Below are 24,200 nucleotides of genomic sequence, written 5' to 3'. Positions count from 1 at the left end.
ATTCAGATCTTCCACTGACCGAATCTTTCTACGACAAATATTATAGTTCATCTTCATGTCCAATGTGTGTTCGGTAAAAGAGTGCATTCATTGCATGTTGGCATGCTAAGTCAGTTAACACGCGAAAGAAGACAAACCTGCTGCGCCGAAGAGGAAAAAGTTAAAGAAAAAAAAAAGAAAAAAAGAGAGAGGTTATGTGAGCGTCCAGGATTGTAATGATGGAGTAGTTAAAACACACAGAGACACCGGAACGCTGATCACGTTGCGTCGACGCGACGCGACGGACGAAAGTACACAAAGATAAACGCTGGGGCTGGGGGCTAGGGCTGGGGATTAAAAAGAAGGGAATAATAATATAACTCGGGTTAATAATCTAATTTGAGAATTGCATTGTCTCCCTGCTCGACGCACGAACGACACCGAGCCACACGACGCGACGGACGCGGATGCGGACGCGGACGGAAGGATGGACAAACTGACACTGCAAACGTCCGTCGACGAGCCGGAAGATTTGACTTGTTTTGTTCTTTTGTCTTTCTGTCCAGCGTGAACAACAGGTTATTCTACTTGTTTTGCCTCCACTGCAGAAGAGTGTCTTTTATTTGTTTTGCTTCTCACGCTTAAAGATTTTGCTATCTCCCCAGCAGCCTTAGGCCTCTTCTTTTTGGAGTACGGAAATAAACCGTACATTTTTTATACGTAAGCCATTGATAGTGAATTAATATTTGTTATTGAAGCTTTTACACTGGACGGACAATTTTAAATAGCTGTCTCAATGACTGAAATATACGAATATACGGGAACCGTGCTATTTGTCGCCGCCGCGCCGCTCCGTCTTATTAGTGGTCTACGTGACCTCGCGAAAGCTTTCACAAACCATGATTTTTTTTCGTTTGTGTTATGGTTTTTTAGTTAGATTTTAGAGGCAACTCCAGGACTTTTTTTAAAATTGGATTCAATCCAGGATTTGATCTTAGTGAAAAATCCAAGATCAATCTTTAAATTCAAATGTACATGGCCTTTCAAGTATGAAGCATAATTAATTAAAAATTAAAAAAACAATGACTGATCTAATAGATGCAGTTTCCTGAGATTAAAATGAATATATTCGAACAATTTCATTTCCAGGGATATGATCGTTCATAATCAATCGATTTATGTTCACAATCAAATTGCTCACGAACTCCATTATCAACGAGCAAATTTAACACAAGTTCTCAAACTCCTGAACACCTGACTCTGTTTGCTCAAACCCGCTTTTTTCCAGCGATGTTCATGAAGATTTGTCGACTTTTTTTAATCTCTGACAGTAGCCCCTGTATAAGAACAATATTGTTGTTTCGCATTTCAAGATTTTGTTCTTGAATCATCTTCTTGCAGTATGTGCTAATATTTCTACATGTCGGTACATAACCATTTCGGCTCTAATATTTTGCTGAACATCTTTTATTATTTCTATCCTCCCCTAGAGTTTTAATATTTCAATAAGATTCAGGTTATTTTCAAAACGATTTGGTGTAAGTGCACTATGACCTAATCGATTACTTAGCGACACTAGCTTTTTATTTTCAGCTAGTGGACATTTTGAACATTATCAAATTAGAACTGATATTGCCAAAAATCACAGTCGGTGATAAATATGAACACTTCTATAAAGATTTTTGATTTTTTTGATTGAATTAAATTTAATTAGGGGTGCCTAAGTTTTGTAAAGTGTTATAAAGCAACAGTTGGTCTTATTACGCATAAACAAAAGGGAAATAAAGCCAAATTGGTTTTATTTTACTTTGAAAGTTTTGAAAGTTGGTCGTTTTTCACGGCACCGCGCTTTTACAAATTATTTTAATATTTATATGGGAACATTTTTCAATGCTGAAGAAAAGTAAATATTTATGCGTCTTAGAAAATGTCATAAAATGTGTTTCAACTTTTCACTTTTACAAAAGGCTCAAATAAAAAAAAAAAACAATATGCTAAGTTCCTGTTTAATAATTTTACATTTTGTCTTTAATTTTAAGATAAAAAAAAATGTTAGATCATTTCCTGAGTAAAAACAAAATTTTTCTGAACAGGTATGAAATTCAAATGTTTAACGTATCAGTCGTTTTCTATTGCTTTACTTATCTGTAATTCCTTATCACGGTTAGCAGATTATCGCTCTACAATATCCCATATATTACTGGAATTAAGTTTGCCTGAATATCCGATATAATTTTCTCACCAATTGGCATTAGCAGGACCAAAATATAGGTACATACTCGTACTCACAATTCACTGTAGGACAAGGGCTATACATACATTAGCAATAGTATAGGCTCATTAGGCATCATGGAGGATGAAGAAGAAAAAGATCAATCTAACGTGGCAAATTGTTTTTTTGCTGTTGTTGTTCATGTTGTTGTTATTGTATTACTGTGTCGTAAAAATAGATTGTCCGCGCGCGCGATTTGCAATCGCAGACTTGGGAGAGATGTTAAATGCGGTGAACAACCTGTCGTTGATTCAAAACTCGCGTATATTCTTGGGACCTCTTATAGTCCCGTCTACACCTACACAGCTCCATCTTTTCCTATATCGTCATCAACTTCACTATCCATCGGATATCTGTTGGGTTCTAAACTACTATTGCCAACTTTAATATAATTTTTTCGAATATTCTTTTGAATCCTTTGGGACTTGAGACAGTTTATGCTGCTTTTAGGTTATTTTTATTAACATATAAATAAAGCTTTCCACTTAAATTCAACTTTGTCGTTTATCTTCGAAAAAAAGGTAGTCTAAAACCATAATATTGCTTTTATCCCGTTGGGGATCAGGGAAGATATTCGTTATCCATAAAAAAGGACAAATTTTATTAAATTTGATAAATTGAAAATTTGTTCCAGAACTACTTTTTTTCACAGCTCGCGAACGTCATGCCCCCCACAAGCCCCTTAACAAGTTTAGAACAGTTGACATTACTAAATTTTGAGTTTTGTGTTATGGTTCATACAAATTTGTTTCTAAATTAAAAAAAAATAAGACTTCTTTCATAAAATTTCAATCAACAATTTCTTGGCGTTGGAATTTCAAACTAACTCACTCTCTAATGATGGCTTAAACGATTTGTTTTTGTCAATATTAACTAATTACCATCTTAAGTGGCAACCATGGTACAAAATCACAAAGTTCCAAGTTTTAAATTCGTGTTCTTCTTTTCCTGATCTTTTCCTTGTTTCATTTTGCAAAATTGTTTCATGTTTTTTTTTTGAGAATCTTTTTCATTATACATTTAACGTATATCTACTTTTGGTCCTGTGGCCGTGTCGTAGTCGTAGTCGTTTTCGTATCGCATCGTATTCGTAGAGACGTGACACGTTCGGGGATGAAAACATGAAAAGATGTAGAGATTCTCGAACTTAGAGATGGCAAACGATATGAAGATGATAAAAAATTAATTAATTAAGTTCGCGACTCCTTGAGAGAGAGAAAGAAATAATGTAAATTTATATATTTTTGTTTTTGTTTCGTTTTGTTTTGTTTTATGTATAGTTATTTATTTGGTTGGTTACTTGGTTTGTATATCTGTTTGTATGTTTTCATTGATCTTCTCTTGTGAACTGTAGCTTTTTCCTTTTTTGTTTTAGTGAAACACAAGTTAAGAATTCTGTTTTAGAGTTTGTCTTTAATACTTTTTGGAATTCTTCTTACAACAGAAGCGAGGAGAGGAGTTGGGATGATGATGGCCAAAAAGGAAAAACAAAAAAATGCAACAGGCAGGACAAAAAAGAAGGGAAGTAGAATTGTAGAACTCGAATAGGTAAGGTGATTTTTTTTTTAAATAGGAAGTGCCCATTGTCGAAACTTTGTAAACTTTAATCTAGTCGCCACTGTACTTTAAACAATGGAGTTAATATCTAGAGATAAATTGGTTATAAACTAAAGAGACTAATTAAATTTAACCCTCCTGTTTACATCACGGCAAAAATCGGTGCAATAGTGCCATGAGGTCTATTTGTACCCCGAATGTTTTCTATACATTTTTGTTTCATAAATATTGATTTTATTTTGTAGCTCTTACTTATAAATTATTTTCAAACATTTATCAGATAAGTAAACTTGAAATTTCTTTAGAAAAGTTATCCTTCAGGTCATTAGAAAATATATTCCTAAATTTTTTTGATTTAAAAACTGGCATAAAATGCCATAATTATAAAATTTCTTCTTGAGATTTCCGGTTTGCTTTAATATGTTTCTAACCTGTTATACACATTTAAATCTTACGCTTGGTTCTTAAGACCTTTAATACGTACATTTATGAGTGTTCAAAGGTCAATCGGTTCGATTTGTCGAATTGAAAATTTTGATATTTCACGACGTTTCAGGTCCCTAGAATCTAAATAAAACCCTGTCAAAAAATGTTGTTAATCTAAACTATTTCACGAGCCAATAACGCTAGCGACTTGAATCAAATTTTATATTATATATTGTGACTCAAATAGATTTGAAAAAGAATCGTCTAATAACTGAAAAAAAGTAGTACCCGTGGCATGATGGTTAGTGTGTTGGACTGTCATGCGAGAGGTCTTGGGTTTGATCCCTGCTTATGCCATCTAAAAGTTTTCTCACGGAATTGACAAATCCTCCAATTGTAATTCTTGCCATGAAAAAGTGCTTTCTCAAATTAGCCGTTCGGACTCGGCATATAAACTGTAGGTCGCCTCCATCCCTGCAATAACTCGCACACAGGAATGGTTGAGAGTTATTGTAAGACAAATCGGCAGACGGGATTTAAAATTATCTGTGTGGGTCGTATCTCAGCCTCTTTTTCTAATTTGTTATTCAATTACAATTGAAAATTTTGGCTGTAAATGTAAAATCGTGTTTTGGCGGTATATTAAAAAAAATTGTATTGGAAATAATAAAATAAAAAAAGTGCTAAGATTTTATAACTTTTGACTTGGTTGTGGTGATGCAGTTGATGTCATCATATTTCAACAACGGTCACAATTTTACAATAGATAACTTCTTCACATTCATGGACTTTGCTTTGAAATTGCTCAAGAAAAAACTGCACAAATGCGCAAAAATGCGCTAAAACAGGACATATGTACGTGGTGAAAGCGTTTGTAGTCAATTTCTTGATGACTAAAATCTTCCTGTAATAGTCAATAACAGGAAGCAGTAGCAGCCAGCCCACTCAACTGTTTTTTGGATTTTCCAAAAGAATGGCGTTGGTGACTAACGTATGTTCAAAAGCCAAGCAAAAAAGTTCTTTTGTTATCGACGCGACACAAATGTGACCATAAAAACATACAAAACTAATATAATAAAATTAAAAACACAAAATTTATGAGTGTTCAAACATGATCTGGGGTGCTTTTAGAACCCATATGACATAAAGGAGGGTTAAACAAATATCAATAAAAACTATCAGTCAAAACAAAGTTTAAGATTAAACACCGGAAATTATCCATAAAATATACTCACTGTCACTGACACATATACCTACAAGACATATGCCAATCTATTGATGGCCCTCAAAGATTATTTTTAAAAATATAGAACTATTTTTTTTGACACTTTTTCATAAAAAAAACATCAACTCATTAAATGAGTATACAAAAAAATGAAAATAAACAAAAACGGTGACAACACAGAAAATCTTTCAGATAAACTAAACAAGGTCACTTTGATTGTTTTACGACAGCTTTTACAATTTTCCCAACATGACACTTGACGTTTCAATTCGAAGCAAATTGTCATCATTGCCCCCCATCTATATACAGATCGCAGTTCATTGTGATTTATTTTTTAATTATACACTAAACATATAGAATGGGAATACTAATTTTTCTTTCGTTTTATTATTAGAAATCATTCAGGAGGGGAGGTGGGAGTGTGCACAAATAACAAAACAACAGAAAACAATAGAATAAATAGACATGACACAGTCGAAATTATAGTGAGATTTGATTCTTTTCTGACAGAGTAATAGAACTGTCAAAAAATTAAAAACATGCTACAAACATTTGTTGGCTCTTCCAAAGATGATGATGATACCACCTCTCTACTCATAGTCACAATCGATTTTTCAAAAAATATAAAAAAAAATAAAAATATTTCTTATTTCATTTATAATTTATCACCAATACTGTTGACAGACAAACGACACGATAAGCATTTTCATTTTTGGAGATCGTGCAAATACAAAAGAAAATATATAGGGGGTAATAATAAAGTTCGTTTGGTGCTACTGTATGTTTTTTTTTCTCCCATAAGCTCAAACAACTTCAATAATAAAAATTTGAAAAATAAAAATACAAAATTCTTTTGATATAATATCGTTCTTTTTTCGTATTTAAGAAGTATAATTAAAATACACATTCCTTGAATTTTAGTTGTGGATGTGATTTTTGTTTTTATTATTTATGAGATATTTATGAGTAATTATTATTTTCTTTCAAATTTTATATACTTAGATGCCTCTGTCCTCTGTGGCAGCGTATAGCAGCGTTTAGAACGGAAATAATATTTATTTTAATAATGAAATGTGGAGACGCTCATTTCATAAGCATAATAGTTTTGTTTTGTCTTAAAAAAAATAAATGCGGTTTTGAAGGAAATACTATGATGTTAACTTTGTCAATTAAGTATAAATGTTTATAAGAGATCTTATTTTTGAGTTGTTTAGACGTAAAAACTTCAAAACCATAATTTTTATACATTTTCATAATTAGTAAAAATGTAGTTTCGTTTTAGTGATTCCATTGTTCCAAAATAAAAACTACGTTTTCCAGTAAATTGTAGTTTTAATTATTTATAATTAGTTGCTGAAAAAAATTAAGCTGGACGATTTTTCAAATTGCAGGCTGATACTTAGTACTTAACTGAGAGACTCGTAAGGAGTAATGCTGTTGGAGCAGTTGTTGAAAGTTTAAGACTGTCTATTTAATTCTATAGTAAAATGGAGCTTAGAAAATTTTACCTCAAATGCAATATTTATTTATATATTTTGTTTAAACAAATTACAATCGATGTGTAAGACGGTCCATGAATCTTTTGGTAACATTTGATTTTTTGCGCTTGATATCAGTTTGAATTACTGCTCATTACTTTTAAAAAATAACTATTTGCTGACTCACTTTAAGTTGAACATAACTTTAAAAAAAAAGGAAAAATACCACGATTCCATTTGGTAACTTCCCATCCCGTATTCGATTTGTCTTGCTTAAAACTTTTACAAACTATTCATTACAATATTTTCTTATCCAATTTTTGTTGTTTTTAAAGATTTTCGTGTTTTGTTAAAAAAGTTGTCAGTCTATTTTTTTCTAAAAAAGCAACTAAAAATGACCACTAATATTTCAAATATGATGAAATAACTTGATTTCAAAAACTACTTTTTTAAAGAGGTTTGTGGCGAAACCCAATTTGACCAATTTTAAAAGCATTTCTTAAAAGTTTTTATTTCGTATAATAACAAATACAGATTGAATTTTTCTAAAAAAAATTAGCACCTTCAATAATTCCCGACAATTTTTACCAATTTTGCGTACTATATTTTGTGAAAAAACTACTGTTGCATTATTATTAAAAAAAATTACAGAATGTCGAAGATATATTTTCTATAAGATAAAATTAGTTTAAAGTCAATATCTTAGATTTTTGAAAAGATATTCAAGTCGAAAATCAATGTTTTTCAACTTTTAGTAATTAGGTTTTTTTTTTTGTTTTCTTCGTTGCAAAGAATTATTGTGGAGATCAAGTCATTTTTTTTTGTAAAATATTTCCGGTGACAATAATTTTTTTTCTCAGTGTTTTGATTTCTAAAAAAATGTTTTTTTTTTTAATTTTTATTATTTTTTTTTTTGGTTTGGTATCACGTCATAATATATAATATAGAATTTAGTTCAAGTCGTTAGCATTATTGGTTCGTTTATTTAATTTTTTATAAAATATCTTGAGATATGGACGACGACGAAGAAGCTTCCCAAACGTACGGACGTACGAACGTACATACACACTACCGCACCGACATCTCTCTAAAAATCTTTTATTTAGACTCTAGGGACCTTGAAACATCGAGAAATGTTAAAATTTTTAATTCGACAAATCAGACCGATTACAATAACTTTCTATGGGAAGTTCATAATAAAAGATAATTTATGTCGGATAAATAAAATTGTCATCCTGCTCAATACTACTCTCTTTTTTCTAAATAAAATGATAAAAAAACAAATCTTAATGATACCCAAGTCAATTTTTACTCGTTGCAAACGTGTGGCTAAGCTTTAATGAGCAGGTTTATTTTTTTAGGCAATCTTCTTCATTTTGCTTATTAATTTTGTTTATTTTTTAACAAAATACGAAACAAAATATCACGAAAATGAAACTCAGTTACCATTTGAAACCCAAACAATCTCAGGCAAATTTTCGAAATTAAAAGTGTCCACCTTTTGACGAAACTTATTTCCAATTTGCATATCAAATCACGATTTAAAATCTACTGCAAAGACTCCATACCCCCACACCAATTACATCAGAAACTGAGACCGATCAATCAATAAACAACACTGATACGTGGTATAAAAAGACAAGCAGATCGATCAACGGTAACTGCCGGCCAGCCGGAGCGGCGGCGGCGATCATCTTCGATGATTAAACGAAGATATTGAAGAATAAAAAATAAAAACATAACAACAATGTCAATCAAACAATGATATAAGGATAAAACAATTGAAAGTTGGACATAGCCGCTAACGCGGACACCACACGATGAACGAAAAATGAACGTTTCACTTGCCACTGCGCTTTAACTCTGAGGCCCTGATTCTTCGATCAATGGACCATAAATTGCTTTTTGGATCCATCCAGATCCAGAGCCATCTTCCATGTCATACCTGTCTGTGTCCATTCCTTTTGGTTTACTCCACATTCCAAATGCCACATTCCGTAGATCTTTTGGTTTGCCAGCCAGCAGAAACAGGGTGCGCAGTGCAACGATGAAGCGACAGGCGTGCGGCGGGGGCAAGCATCATCAGTATATTCCCGCTCCTACCGCCACGGTTTTTTTTTATATTTGCTCGCTGTGAGAATATGAAACATTAAGTTTGTGGTTTCATCTTGCGGGTTGGATGGAAGTTCGGTGGAAGGACGCCGCCGCCGCACAGTGGTTCGGTTTGTATTGGAGAGCGGAAAAAAGTCTGTAAAATCCGAACTATTAAACGAATTTCAATGAAATTTGGCATACATGTTAAGATTAGTCTTATACATGGTATACAAGTTTTGTTTTTCAGTAAAATATTAACTTTTTGTTTTGAATAAAATATTTTTATAAACTATTTATATTAAAAAATGAAATAAATAAATAAGTAGATAAATACATACAACAAATAAATACCCAACAATTATGAAGCAGTAATTTTATAACGCTAAAATGTAGTTTTTAGCGTCTGCGCTGATTGAAAGTATTTTCTTTTTTGCCTGTAGTCTTAAACCTGTTATTATTGGATATGAGTATATGATGCATCACAACATCATTCTTCGCAATTCGGCAACATTTTCTCGAATGAAACCTGCGGTAGGCTTTATAATCCTTATTTCGGCATTCTTGATCTTCCTCGGAGAGCGATCCAACAGGAAATGCATAGCTTTTAATTATTTCTTTTCCATCGATCAAAACCTTATGTACGGTTGCTGGCATATTGTACCATTTATATTTTTCAATAAACTGTTTAGCAGTTTCCCACATGTAAGCTGAATTTTTTTTGAATCTAATTTTTCATTCGACGTTATTACTTCAAGGATAACAGCAAACCGCCGGGTTAGGGAATTTCTGAAGTCATTATTGGATTTGCAAAAAATCTTCTGGACGTCATTACTTGTTGTAATGTCGACAATGATGACCATTTTTTCACGAAATTCCTGCTGAATTGTTTTCTTCTGAGCATCTCTTATATGGCGGGTCTCAATACTTTAAATGACAAATTGTAGGCAACATGTTGGATACAATCCATACATTTTGTCAGTGCTTGAAGAGGAGGAGACATTCCCATTTTCAAAGCTTCACCGTTTACAGCTTTGGTTCTTATATTTGTCAGGTTATTCATTCTAGAAGTTGAAGTTCCACATATGAAACAGGAAGAAGCTGCAGGAGTTTCTGTTACAGATTGGGCTGTCTTCCTGTCCGGCATTGTGAACATGAGCTCTCGTTTGATTGTAAACTGACGTTCGCCTATTTGAATTATCATCTGAGTTAAATTTCTGATTTCCGTATCTTTTCTTTGTTTTTCGTTTCGTATGATTTCTGCAGTTTCTTTAACAAAAGAAAATTGGATTGCTCTGCACTCTGCAGTAATAATATAATAAATAATAATAAACCAATTAAATTATTTATAAAGTTAGAGAATTTATTTAAAGAAACTTTGGAAAAAAACATCTCAAAATTTGTTGAAAATACGGCCCGCGATTTGAGTAAAATTATTTTTCAACTTTGAGGGCATACATACAATATATATGTTAAAAAATACTTTAAAAACATACACTTGGGTTATCTAAAAGTACTTTAACATGAAATCTAAAAGTATAGATATGACTTTTTCAAAATCTTTTTCCGCTCTCGCACCACTGTGCGCCGCCGCGCCCGGTCGGATTGATCGTTTTGCCAATATTTCCGTGATGGGTGTTACGTTAAGGGTTAACAACGATTTTCTGTCATCATTTGTTCTTTGATGTTTTTTTTTCTTTGCACTCTTTTGGCCTTGATATCAAATTCAAACATACCAATTAAATTTAAATTTTTGATTGATAGCTGATGGATTTAGGCGCATGCTGCTTTTCGTTGATGTGCATGTAAGTATCGACTTATGAGCAACAAGTTGTAGGGAACAAAAGGAAATTTCAACCATTTAGGTGCATGTGTATTTTGATGGCAGGATTCAAAAAGACACCTTCAATTGTTTTATGAAATTAAACGACTTTTTTGACAAACTTTTTGTTTATATCTATAGTAAGCTAACCGTACTTGAAGGATATGCCAATTTATAGCAATAAAAACTTGGGTTATGCACCATCCCGAACCTCTGCTGCTTTAAAGGGTCAGTTATAGCTATCATTGAAATCAAATCCTTAGAATTGAAAATCATATACTGATCGATCGCAAATCAAGAATTTATTTGAGGAAAAAAACAAATTTACCTGAGCAGTTATTTTTCACTGATTTATGTTCCGATTTCACAAAGGTCCAACGACATATTTCTGTCAGTAAACATTTGTGGGTATATTTCAATTTATATAAAATTACCGAGCTTCGAAAAGTCCTTGAACTACATCAATCACTAAAATGCTTTAAATGTCGACAGTTAAAAACAGTAATTATTGCAAAATAAAAATGTAATGGGCCAAGCAATAATGTTAAGCACATTTCTATAACTCTTTAAATTTGTCTGTGTTCTGCAAAGGGGGCGGCCCTGCATACAAAATGAAATATATTCGAACAAGTTTATTTATATATGCATTTTTGTAGCCGTTACCGGAAGCCCATCGATTTATTTATCAACATCGATAATAATGTTTTAACTGAATACAAGACGTTTATCTTCCTCTATGGGCTAAATGAGTGTTTGCTTGTGAACCACGCCGCCGCGCCGCGGCCGCGCCGAACGCTCATCCCGTGACCTACCTATATAAAAAATCAAAAAAAAAAAGAACTTTCAAAACTCGACAACAACAAACGGAAATAGGAAATGATGAGTGGTTTTCAACTCATACCGTCGTCATCGTGTTGCCATTTATAAAACACAACAAAGCCAAATACGGGGTGTCCCATTTTGAATGGTTAAAAAAAACTATGAATGGTATTTAAGATTTTTTAGAAATTTTGAAAAATACCTGAATTCAAATTTGTATTCAAGCTTTGTTTGGTAATTGGTTAAATTATTTAAAAACTAATAGTTTAAAACTTAAACAGAACTTGATTTTCATTTCCACGTTTGAAGTAGAACCCTAAGATATCGTATATGACTTAACTCTGGTTTCTTACTTTGAAAATTGTAATTAGGTTTAAAATTCACAAAATAATGAAATATGAAGCTAACCATTTATAAAAATATTATTTCTGTCAAAGTTTACATCTTCTTAGAAAACTTAATACAAAATGTTTGATAAAAAGAAAGCAATACTATTTTAATTATTGATGCGCCAAATATGGTATATGTTTTAATTTCAAAGAATTTATAATTATTCTTTCAAATTTGCTTAATTTGTCTCAATATTAAAAAATAAATAAATTAGGTGGTGCAACAGTCCGTTGAGAAACTGGGCCTAGTGTTTTACAACTCTCAAATATTACTATTTGCGAGTAATGTTGTCAGATATGGAGGGGAGTTATTATTTTAAGCCGAATCCGAACGGTACTTTTCGTGAAAATAATAAATAATAATCTTGAAGGATTAGATTAGCCAATTTCTCACAAAAGGCATTACCCGTCAAAAAAAAACTTAAGGTGGCACAGGGATTGAAACCCATTACACCTGGCATGACAGTCCAACGCACTTTTTTTTAAATTCATTTTTATTACTTCAATTTTAAACCTATCTTAAAGCCAGAAGCTAGAAAATTCATAAAACTAGCCTAATAAACATAACTTACAACTAACTTACCGGTCCCATAAGCACTAACTATAACACCTAATACTAATGCCTTTAGGCCCTAATATCTATTTTACTTCAATTAGTCCACATACTAACCATCAAGGCAAGGGTACTACTGCCTCAATATTAGTTAATGGAAAAATTGTAATAATTATGTTAGGTCATGGTCTAACCTTCTCTTAAAAATATAGTTCGAACTGTTCCTTATAGGGCACCCTGTATATACAATAAAAAGGAAGGAAAAAACTCACTTTTTTGAGTTCAGTGATAACGCGATGATGTGGCAACCGACAATGTGTAGCAAGTGTGGAAGCGGTACCGCCCAAGAAGCAGTATATTTGCTATTCTATTTATGTTTTTTTTCTTTTTTACAATTTTTGTCCTCCAATTTGTGGTTTGTTTTCCTTATTTGGTTATTTTATTTTCCAATAAAGAAAATGGGCACTGAAAATGATGAAATGTTTTCAGACATTTAGGAAAACTTTTCGCCGGGGGGTTTCCCGTTTTGTTTTATTTTATTTGGAAACGGAAGTCATTTAAAAAGAAATTTCTTTTGAGGCTGAAGGAAATATTGAAGTGATTGGAGTGAGGACAACATATACCAAGTTGACATTATGATAACGTATGATTGTTGGCGTAGTTTGTTGGAACCAACATTCTTGGGAAAATGACTTATTATTGGATTTGTTGAATAAATTTTGAAGAATAAAGAATGGTTTGGAGAGATATCTATAAACTATTGATGCTTTTGTATTTGAAAGCAGCAAATCATAAAATCCACTCCTTAACAAACGAAGCTAAGCATAAAATTGCTTCTATTTTAATAAGTTAACAAAAAACTTGTATAAATTAAAGTCTAATAATTAAAGGTATCTAATCATCTATTTTATGGTACATGCCCAAACATACTAAATTTATATATCTTTGAGTTAAAACACGTTTACCTACGTTAGTTTCTTATAGAAAATCTTGAATATAAATAAAAGACAATATTCTAATTTCCTTTTTTGAAAAGACACACATTTAGAATTAATAAAAGGAAGGATGTGCAGGACAGAACCCATGTGCATGTAAACATGTGTGTATACAAACCTACTAAGATAGGCAGGTATTCAATATTTGCTTTATTTTAAGGAAACAAGCAAGGAAATATAATTTTGAGACTTTTCCATAAACAAGGTGGGTTGTCTTCATTCATTCCTATTCCTATTCCTATTCCTGGTAATTGAGTTATAGGGTAGTTTAGCTAAGGTATACGCCTTTATGATAACATATGAACTTGTTTTATTATTTCCTTTTGAAGACCAAAAATATTTTCGAAACATATAAAATTAAGTCTAGTTTCTTCATTTACTTGTTTACTTTTCAGCAGCATGTCATCAAAAAGAAAATCACCCCCGAATAAATTTGAGGGCGGTGGTGGAGGGGAGAGTGGTGCTGCAACAGTTTCGTCACCGTTTGCAAATGAATTTGTTGGGCAACACCAACACCAGTTGCATCAGAAACAGGAACACCTAAGACACATTTTCGATACCTTTAGCAATAGAGCAGATACCCAATCTAGTAACATCTTACCGTACATTCATCATTTGAATCAGCAGCAAAATTCTTTGCAAGCTGCAGTTGCTGTTGCAGTAGCTGCTCAACAACAACAACAAAAACAGGGAAGTTTTAAGGCTGAGTATAGTGAGGTGACCGCTATGAGAAATAGCTATTCCCCAAGTCAACACCACCACAACCAACAACATACTTGGGAGCATAACACAAGAGAAAACTATCTACCAAAAATCAGCAGCATCGTCATGGGTGACAGTTATGTCAGTGACAATCATGAATTTAAATCTTCGCCCCCAATCAGACACTTAGAACAAAGTGAAGCAGTATATTCACCGGATTATCTGATGAAGTCTGCTAGATTAGAAAGGCTGGAAAGTTACACTTCTACAGAGAGTGTTGGAAAAATTGAACACAGTGATTCAACAAACGACTGTGATGGCTTATTGATAGATAATGTAAAGACCCCAAATAGTTGTACCAGCGTTAGCGAATGGGGTAACAAAGACTGTCAACTACCGACCGATGAAGATGAAGATGTTGAAGATGATTTGGCTTGCGTCGAAGAAGAGAACAATGTTGGAGGTGGTGTTGAAGATGCAAATCTAGGTAATAATTATGACTGTGATGAGAGTGATCCGGGTTTGTGTATGGATGAGAATGAAGATAATGCTGCTGCGCCCATAGCCACTAATTTTGCTGAGAAATTTAAAACGGAAGTCGAAATTGGTGGAGAAGTCACTGAAACAGTTGGCTTGACTAGGGATATTTCAGTTTTAGAAAGTGAGGTGAGTTAAAGTTTGCATTCATTTTTAGAAATGTTAAATATTGTATTTATAAAATATATGTCTGCAATTTAATTATATATTTATTGTATTTATTTTGAATATTTGTTTCAGTTCAACCCTGAACCTGATGACTGCTCATCGTCACCGCCAAAAAAACGCTCAAAAAGCAATACAAATTTAGAAAGCAATTTTACAACAAATGCAAATAATAACAATAATAATAATAGCAAAAGCAAAAACAACAATACTTGTTATAGAAACAATAATAATAACAATATTAATGTAGACAAAAATAGTAGCAAATTTTATTTAACAAATAATGAAAATGGTGAAAACTTAAATGAAGCAATACAACAACAACAACAACAACTATTCCATCAACTTTATCAGCAGCCATCAATGACGACGATATCAGCATCATCTTCTATTGATGAAGCAACAAATTGTATTCTAAAAAGAAATTCAACAACAGCATCATCAACAACAACAACAACATTATCATCAACATCAACAACAATTAATGCAACATCAGTAACGAAATGGCAGCAGCAGCAGCATGAAACGAAAACAACAAGAACAATAATAGCAACATCACCGGCGATGGAAACGGAAAGCCAACTAGAAATTGATACAAGAGAAATTCAAGAAGAACAGCAGAAAAATAAAAATAACACCAACAGTGATTTTAAAAATGAAACAAGTAACAGTGATTATTCCTTAAAAAGCAATCGTTTAAGTCATAGTGGTAATGGTAGTGTTAGTGGAAATAATAATAGTAGTAGTAGTGGTAATAGTAAAATTAAACAACAAGAACTTTCCTTACTTCAACATTTTTGCAATAGTAGTTTTATAAATACGAAACAAGAAGAAGAGGAAAAACAACAACAAGAAGAAGAACACAAACAAGAACAACAACAAGATCAACAACAAGAACAACACAAACAACAACCGGAACAACAACAACAACCGGAACAACAACAATCGGAACAACAACACCAACATCAAGAACAACAATTTCACCAACAACAACAAAACCAACAACGACAACACCATCAACAACAGCATCAACAACACGATCAACAACACCATCAACAACACCTTCAAAAACAACAGCAACAACAACAAACACAACATCAGCAAGAAGTTAACCAAAACCCGTATGAACAACAGCAACAGCAGCAACAACAACAACAGCAACATCAAGAACAACAACAACAATGCCACCAGCAGCAACAAAATAACAGTGACTCTAATAATTGTAATAACCTAGAAAATAATAGGTACACCAATAATTATTACAACACCAATAGCAGTAATAATAACAACAATAATGTCATAAGTAGCTGTAATTCGTCAAAACGAACTATGGACGATGTTGTTAAGCGTTTGACACATAAAATGCAAAGTAATTCATTGGATATGCGGCAAAGTGGCAGCAGTTCACCATCATCAGCAAATCTAAGGTAAGTCTTTATTTATAAATTCAATACAAAATTTTAATTGATTAATGTTTCCATTTTGAATATATTGAAAATATGAAATGCTTTTTTTGTACGAAGTTGAGTTAGAATCGTAGTACGGTCTCCAGGGTTCTTTCCGAAGAAAGAAATTGAGTTTAGAGTTTTCAAAACGCTGATTTGTAATCAACTCATTTTGTTTTTAATCGTAATCATTAGACTCTTAGAACTAAGTAAAGTTTTTCGTATCCTTTAATTTCCGTACAACTTAAACTAACAAGAGGTAAGGGAATGGCTAGGCTTGTCCGAGTTACTCTTAGAGAGTACCCATGGAATAATCGGTTGGCTTTTGCGTTCCCTGTCCCTAGCACCAAACTAGAGAACAATCGGTTGGCTTAAGCCTTGTCCGTCGTACATCTAGAAAATGGGGAACGCGGAATTAACAGGTCTAAATTCCCTTCGTGCCCCTGACAGCCACCACGGCCACGGTGAGAGTTAAGCATTCTGTCTTTAGCAGAAAACTAGAGATTAACCGTCGGCGTAATCTTTGTCTGCTAAACACTTGGAAGAATTTGATGACAGAATTAACGAGGGGAAGGAAACACATATTCTATGACCCAGAAATACACCAGTCCTGTACTCGAGCTACTTAATGTGCTCGGAAATTCTTTCCTTTAATGTATCAAAATTGTTACCCAAAATAAGTAAAAGCAGAAGACCAATTGGCATTAAAATCCCTTAATGAACTATTAATCTGTGAAACGTCATTTTGATTTGAAAGCAGGTGAATGGCAAACACTATACCATATATAGTTCCTCACCATCTTTGTAAGTTCATGCAATGGCCATGCCTACTGCATCGGCTGGTATCACGATTAATTGTCGCGGGTTTAGGGTCGTAGAGGAGATGTGAAAAGAAATTAAGTTTTTAAACCGATTCACGTTCTTTCATTTTTCGAAAATTTGGATTTTATCAAAAGCGAACCTGTAGATTTTTATTAAATTTTCTATTAAAATGTTTTTCCTAATTTGGCTTCTTTCAATAAAACAAAAATATAATCATATTGCTCATGAAGGGAACCCCCATTGAACCGTTGTTTTGTTCTCAGTTTTCTCAAGAACTAATCTACCGATTTCGATAATTTTGCACATGCTCTTATACTGTCATTTCATTGTTTTATTTTTTGATTAGAAAAAAAATATGAAACATTTTTTATTCATATTTAAGCATCTCGAAAATTCGTCATCATTACGATATGGAAGTGTAAAACGTATATTAACCAGCTCTAAATAATTGCACAGTAAAAATATAAAAAAATGAGACGACATACTAAATTGGTACTAACCTTTAAAAAAATCAACTTACGTTTTTTTTTAAAGCAAAAAATTGGGCACCAAAATAGTTTTCATCCGAATATTTCACGAAAAGAAAATGATATCATATACAACAAATTGTATGCCAATTAAAATAAAGTTTTTGAACATCTGGTGCAATTTCTAGGAAAATCGAATTGACAGTTTTTTCTAAACAAAAAATAAAAAGAACGACTTAAAATTTATAAACATTTGTACAACTTGACTTGTAAAAAAGTTATAAAAATTTGCTACAATTAAAACCAAAATGTCCACTTTACAGTTTCCTTATACAAAATTAAGAATCATCTAAAAATACGTACTACTAGAAATCGCTTCTATTTGACTTTCAATTTAAGATGTTTATTTTGGAAACAGATAAAACCATTAACTTCATACTTATTTCAGTTTAAAAAAAAAAAACAATAAATGCTTTCAGTTTTGAAATAACAATTTCAAACTTATTTATTTTGAAGTTTTCAATTACGATAGTTTTTAAAATGCTTAAAACTACAAAAAATAGGGTTTTTAAAGCTAAGTTACAGAACAACATATCTCTTAACAAAAATGTCTATGATGATTTCAAAAAATTTAAATCTTTATCTTCTAGATATAGTTTAGATAATTTTAGTGCCTTAGTTAGTAACTGAAAATTCACATTAGTTATGTTATGAAGTTAATTGACTGTAAGAAGTTTTAAGGAAACCTTGAAGAATACGAACTTCGATTTTAACTATCTGCTTACATTTTTCCCTTATCTGTTTGAAAAAGAAATCATCAGAATCTAACAATTTATGAAGATTGTTCAAAATTTGTATGAACTACTCCAAATATTTCAATTGAATATCGAGCATTATAGATTAAGGAAACACACAAAAAAGGCTATTTCATAAATTTAGATAGCCTTAAAAATCGTTACAGATATATTTTTTCGAATTTTTAAAAGTAATATCTCAAAAACCTTACTTGATAGAGATGGTGAAGTCAGTTTTAAATTAAAGCCATCAAAACCATTTAAAAAAATGGAAATGTATTGCCAAAATCAAAACCTTACATTGTTTTCTAGGATGTGAAACTGTTGTTATGTCTTAACTGAATCAGTTGGGATGATTTTTGGTTTTGGAATTTTGCCGTTTTTAATTTTTTTTTTACGAAATTTTGGATGCATAACAATCTGTGTTAAGCTAAGTATACACAATTGGAAGATCTTCTAATACTGGCCGAACTGTCCAATAGCATTCCATTAGGTGACAATTGCCTATTTTCTATCAATACAAATTATCCGTTTATTCGTTTGGTTGATTTTATCCCAATGTTAAAAAATGTTTTGATAGAAAATTAGCTAACAATTGTCGACAGATTTTTATCTTCCAATAAATAATTGTCTGTTTACACGGTTGGAAGACAATTTGAAGACTCACTGAAACTGGAAGACAATTTTCTCGATAGATGACAGAGAATATAAATATTTCTTTTAGAAGCGGAACAACATTAAAAAAATGTAAAATATAAAAAAGTGAAACAAAAATGTGGATAACCTCCCAATTATTTAGAAATTGAAAAAATTGTTAGACCTGTACAAACGATTGCAAGAAATCTGCCAATTTTTTGATAGACAATTCGCCGACGATTGATTGCCAATTTTTGTACCGTCACTTTTGACGGATAAATTTGTTTGTACATGGTTGAAAATTGGAATGTTTTTCCAAAAATCTACTAATATTGGAAAATTTTCCAATCGTGTATACTTATCTTTAATATTTCTTTCTATTGCTTTTGTCTGAATTTTAGTTGTGTACCCAATCGATGAATTATCAAATAGAAAAAAGGAATTTTGTTAAATATTAAATTGAAGATTTTGATTTTGTATTGATTTTCAATTGAATCAACCACCCTACATATCCACCTACGATTGTAACTGTCACTGCTGCATAACATAAGGACCAATCCATAAAATCGGTTAAATACATAGGTATGCATGTTTTATTATTGATTACCAACGTTTGTACCAACTGCCAAACATTTTTTTGTCGAGTTGTTATTAAGCTGCTCATCATTTTATTGAACTCCATTATTGACTGTGTGAATCGACACAACTTAGAACGGGAGTATTGGATGTATCATTATAGACAACTCCGGCAATTGGCGCAAACACAGCAAACGCCAAAATTTGACCAGGCACCGACATTTGTTCCAAAAGGAGGGTGAAAGCGAGGAAGAGAAAGCAGATGAAATTGCTATCTGCCATAATAACCAATTTCATTACAAAACTCACAACATCGGGAAATTATTAAACCTCTTCGACGGGTGGGTGCGGCGATGGTGGCGGCATGGCAGTGGCATTACTATTTAATTTAAGGGATGGATAGCATAGAATCGACAATTTACCTGGGGTTTTTCGTTGATGGTTGCGGTGAAGGTGATATCAAACCTCCTATGACTTTCCCAAAACTAGCCCCCTAATTCCGAATCCCTAATCCTGAATCCCGATTTCACGAAATTAAAACCATTTGCCACTTTGTTATAATTATTTCAGCATTTCCAGGAAAGAAAGTTGTTCGACCTGCCATCAGGATATATAGATAGATTAAATGAAAAAGGGTTGGAGTTAGTAGTCTCTGAATCTCCTCTGTTATACACAGAGCTATAGAGCTCTCTTGTATTATTTATTCCAGACAGGTCGTCGACGGTCGCAAAACATTGTTTTTGTTGGGTTTAGGTGGTGTGTTTGTGTGTGTGTGTGTGTGTATGGGTGAGCGTGTTATAGAATAGCATCATCAATTTCATTGGTTCCATTGCTAGTTTAAGCATTGCAAATTAGCCAACTTCCGATTTTTCGATAGGAATCCATTCAAAATTGGTGAAAGCAAAACTGCCGGGAACCAGGATATATACATGTCATCATTTCGTTTATCGATAATTCATTTGAATTGCTTTCATTTCCTTTTTACAATCATGAGACTATACAATTTTGCTTGTTTGGTTTTGGTTAAAGTTTTTGATTTTTCTAAGGAATTCTGTTGAAAACGAAGATAATAAAGACAACAAAAGTGATGAAAAGATACATTGCGGTTCATTATTGTATGAAGAAAAGCCTTTGTTATTTAGAAAAGAGTGATTAGATTAGTATAAGGTGCATCAAATGGCTATAGCGAGGAGGTTGGTTAGTTGAGTGAATAGTTTTTGATAAATTAATTTTTAAACTTGAAATTTTTGTTTATATCTAATTTATTGATTTTCCATTGCAAACAGAAAACCAGATGTTAAAGTCTATCTTAGTTTTTGAAAAATTTAATCAAAACTAAAAATAATTTCTTCAATGAAGATCATTTTTGTATTGGTTTTCGCATGTTTGATCAGTTATTAAATGAGAGAATTTATTTTTTTATTTCACGTTTAACAATTTTTCACTCAAAAAACTATTTAAAAATTAATTAATTAATACATTTTCGAAATTCCTTAGCATGATCCTGTAGGTGCTACACATTATTTTTTAATATAATTTTTCTATTTTTAGTTTTTTTTATATAACAATGTCCCCTATTGAAAGAGAGGAAATAGACCGACCTCTCCTTCCATATGATGCTTTTCTACTCGCTGAAGCCTTTTTATGCACCTGATACTAATCACCTCGGTTTTTAAGTAAAAGTAAAGTAAAACTCTTTGTAATGCTATTAATAAGAGTATACGTAAGTGGTAGTAAATAAACAATTTAGGAGTCCTAAAGAGGAGGTATAGAGAATATTGCTTTAGCGCAATGCTCATTCATGATTAAACAGTGACAAAGATGGTTATTGAAAATTTTGAATGTGTTTGTGACCATTGTCATTTGACTTGGCCTGCTTTAATTTCTTGTCCATCTTGTTTAAGTGTAATAAGACCAACAACTGAAAATTAGCCTTATTGCATTTTGCAGAAACATTTTTTTTTAATGTAGGCCTTATTTTACTGCACCATTTTCATCTTAAGTTTACAAATTTTGGAACTTTTCATCGCTAGGATCTCAATGATTGAACGCTATCCCAAAACATCCATCTATCACATCCTCGTCTACTTTACACGTTTACATTGCAAAGCTTTGGGTTTAAAACATCATAACAAATGCAATTTCTTTATAAGCACTCTTGACAAAGTTTAATCTGTACAGCTGCAACGTAATACTTTAGAAGAGAAATTGCATTCTTATTCCAAAAAATATCGATTGATATAAATTATCTCTTGCTCCACAGGAATAATTGTCGACATGTATCTTGAGCTTACTTAACGTTAAATCCCTCCTGCCAATTTTGATAGGTTTCTCTTCAACTTTTAACTTTTTATGCACTTTCCATTTGTATTTGATAACTGGAGATCTTATTAAACCAACATTTTACCATAATTACAACATTTGTAAATTTAACAACATCAAAATTTTGTATTTATTTGTTTTGTATTCAATTTTTTTGTTTTTTGTATTTTAGTGAAAACATGTCACCATCGCCAAATTCACTTTTAAAAAATTTGGATTACAACGTTGGACTTAGCGGAACCGGATCTATACATGATAAGGAACGCAAACTTACAGAGATGATTCGTCAGTTGCAAATAATACGTGAACGTTTACTTACGCAGGTGAGTTCATTAAATTAGTAACATTATACAAAAATGTATTTTAATTAATTTCTAAACAAAAATGAAAATCATAAAATGAGGTATCCATGTTTTAAACATAAAATTATCGAATCTATGAGTGGCACAGGAAAATCCCTCACAAGTAATGTTCAAAGCTAATTTATATAAAAACCTGGTTAAATTCAGACTTTACAATTCAACTCAAAACTATTACTGTTATCGCATTCTTCGCTTAAATCAGATAGGTGGTGGAGTTGCAATATTGGTTAAAAAATCAATCAAGTATTCTTCCTTGCCTATTGTAAGGACCCGTATGTTGAGAATATTGAAATCGAAGTAAAGCTTAAGCGTCATTATTGAATCAATATTTTACCAAAAAAAAAATGTATTTTAAAAGTGACCTTAGAAAACTATTACTAAAATCGAAAATTATTTAGGTGGTGATTTTAACTGCCGTCACAGAAATTAGGGCTGTAATCGTGCAAATTCGTGTTTTCAATTTTGTTTCCTTTAAGTCATACGTACTTTCCGTCTGGGTGTAAAGATAGTCCTTCCGCCCTTGACCTTTTGTATAACAAATATACCATCTTTTTTGACACAACCTAAAACTATGCAACGTTTAAATTCTTATCACGTTCCCGTCTGTTTTGAAATGCTTCAAAACCGGTAGTTAGAAAAAGTTATTATCTGGATGTTAAAAATGCTAATTGGAAACGATATAAAAAAGAAATAAAGTCCAAACTTAGAACAATGCCTGTTGATTTGAATAGGGTGTGTTCAAAAGATGATATATACACACAGATCGACGCATTTCGAATACTATTTAAAAACCAATAAATCATGCGGTCGCAAGAAAATAAGGAAATCTTTTGGTTTTAAGATGCCCAAATACATTCTGAAATATATTCCCAATAGAAATTTTCTTAAGAGACAATGGGAACGTTATCGACTACCTTCATATAGCATTCAAGTTTACCTTTACAATTAAAAGATAACTGAGGAAATACAAAAGTTTCGCAATAAGAAGTAGAATGAAAATCTAAGCAAACTATGTAGATAAAAATCCGAAGCCATTTTGGAATATTGCCAAATTAATGAAAAAATAAAAACCAGACACATTCCTTACCTAGAAAATGGCAATGATTTATTTTACGATTTAGTTTTTTACTCCTTCTGATCTGGCTATAATTTACAAAGCTTCTATTCATCCTAAACTCGAGTATAACTCTCATATTTGGGCTGGAGCCCCAATAACGTACTTGTGTCTTCTGGATAGAATTGAAAAAAGAGCTCTTAAAATTATAGGAGATCGTTTTCTCACCGCGACATTTGCTTCTCTTGAACACCGCCGCAAGGTCTCATGCCTGGTCATTGTTTTATCGTTATTTTTATAAACAATGCTCTAGCGAAATAACCAGCTAAGGGTATGTCTATTCTAAAGCCTGGAATAAACTTTAAACTTCCACAAAACTATTGACCAATAAGTTTGTTGATTAGTCTTTGTTAAGTCCAAATTAATTTAATTTGTCTTCTAGCATCAGCTCCAATCTAAGAATAGGCAGAGTGTTATTTAGCACTTAAATATGGTATATTTAGAAAACTGTTGGAATCTTGGAATGCTTTCACATGTAGTGAGTCGGCCAAATTAAATTGTTAGATCATATCTTGCTGGACAACAGTGTTCTAGAATAATCTTATATTATTAAAGTTTTCACTTTAGCCCTTGCAATATGTAAATTTAAGGTTACGGTACACATTATGTTATTAAATTTTGTCAGCCTCCTTAAGAAAACGTAAAAGAATAT

At 32.2% G+C, this 24,200-nt stretch overlaps 1 protein-coding gene across 4 annotated transcripts in view; it reads left to right on the top strand.

Annotated features, from left to right (window-relative positions):
* Window positions 1–24,200, top strand: part of LOC129953170 (myb-like protein AA) — a 179,883-nt gene that overhangs the window by 80,717 nt on the left and 74,966 nt on the right. For 2 of the 4 annotated variants that reach the window (XM_056066026.1, XM_056066029.1), the window contains exons 4-6: window positions 14,002–14,974; window positions 15,086–16,437; window positions 22,245–22,395. In XM_056066026.1, the coding sequence (XP_055922001.1) occupies window positions 14,002–14,974; window positions 15,086–16,437; window positions 22,245–22,395 (2,476 nt within the window). The remainder of the gene's footprint in view (window positions 1–14,001; window positions 14,975–15,085; window positions 16,438–22,244; window positions 22,396–24,200) is intronic. The other 2 variants (XM_056066027.1, XM_056066028.1) reach the window with 1 other exon arrangement.

This window comes from Eupeodes corollae, chromosome X (genome assembly GCF_945859685.1).
Source record: "Eupeodes corollae chromosome X, idEupCoro1.1, whole genome shotgun sequence".
NCBI lineage: Eukaryota > Metazoa > Arthropoda > Insecta > Diptera > Syrphidae > Eupeodes > Eupeodes corollae.
This window is presented reverse-complemented; position numbering and strand designations above follow the sequence as displayed.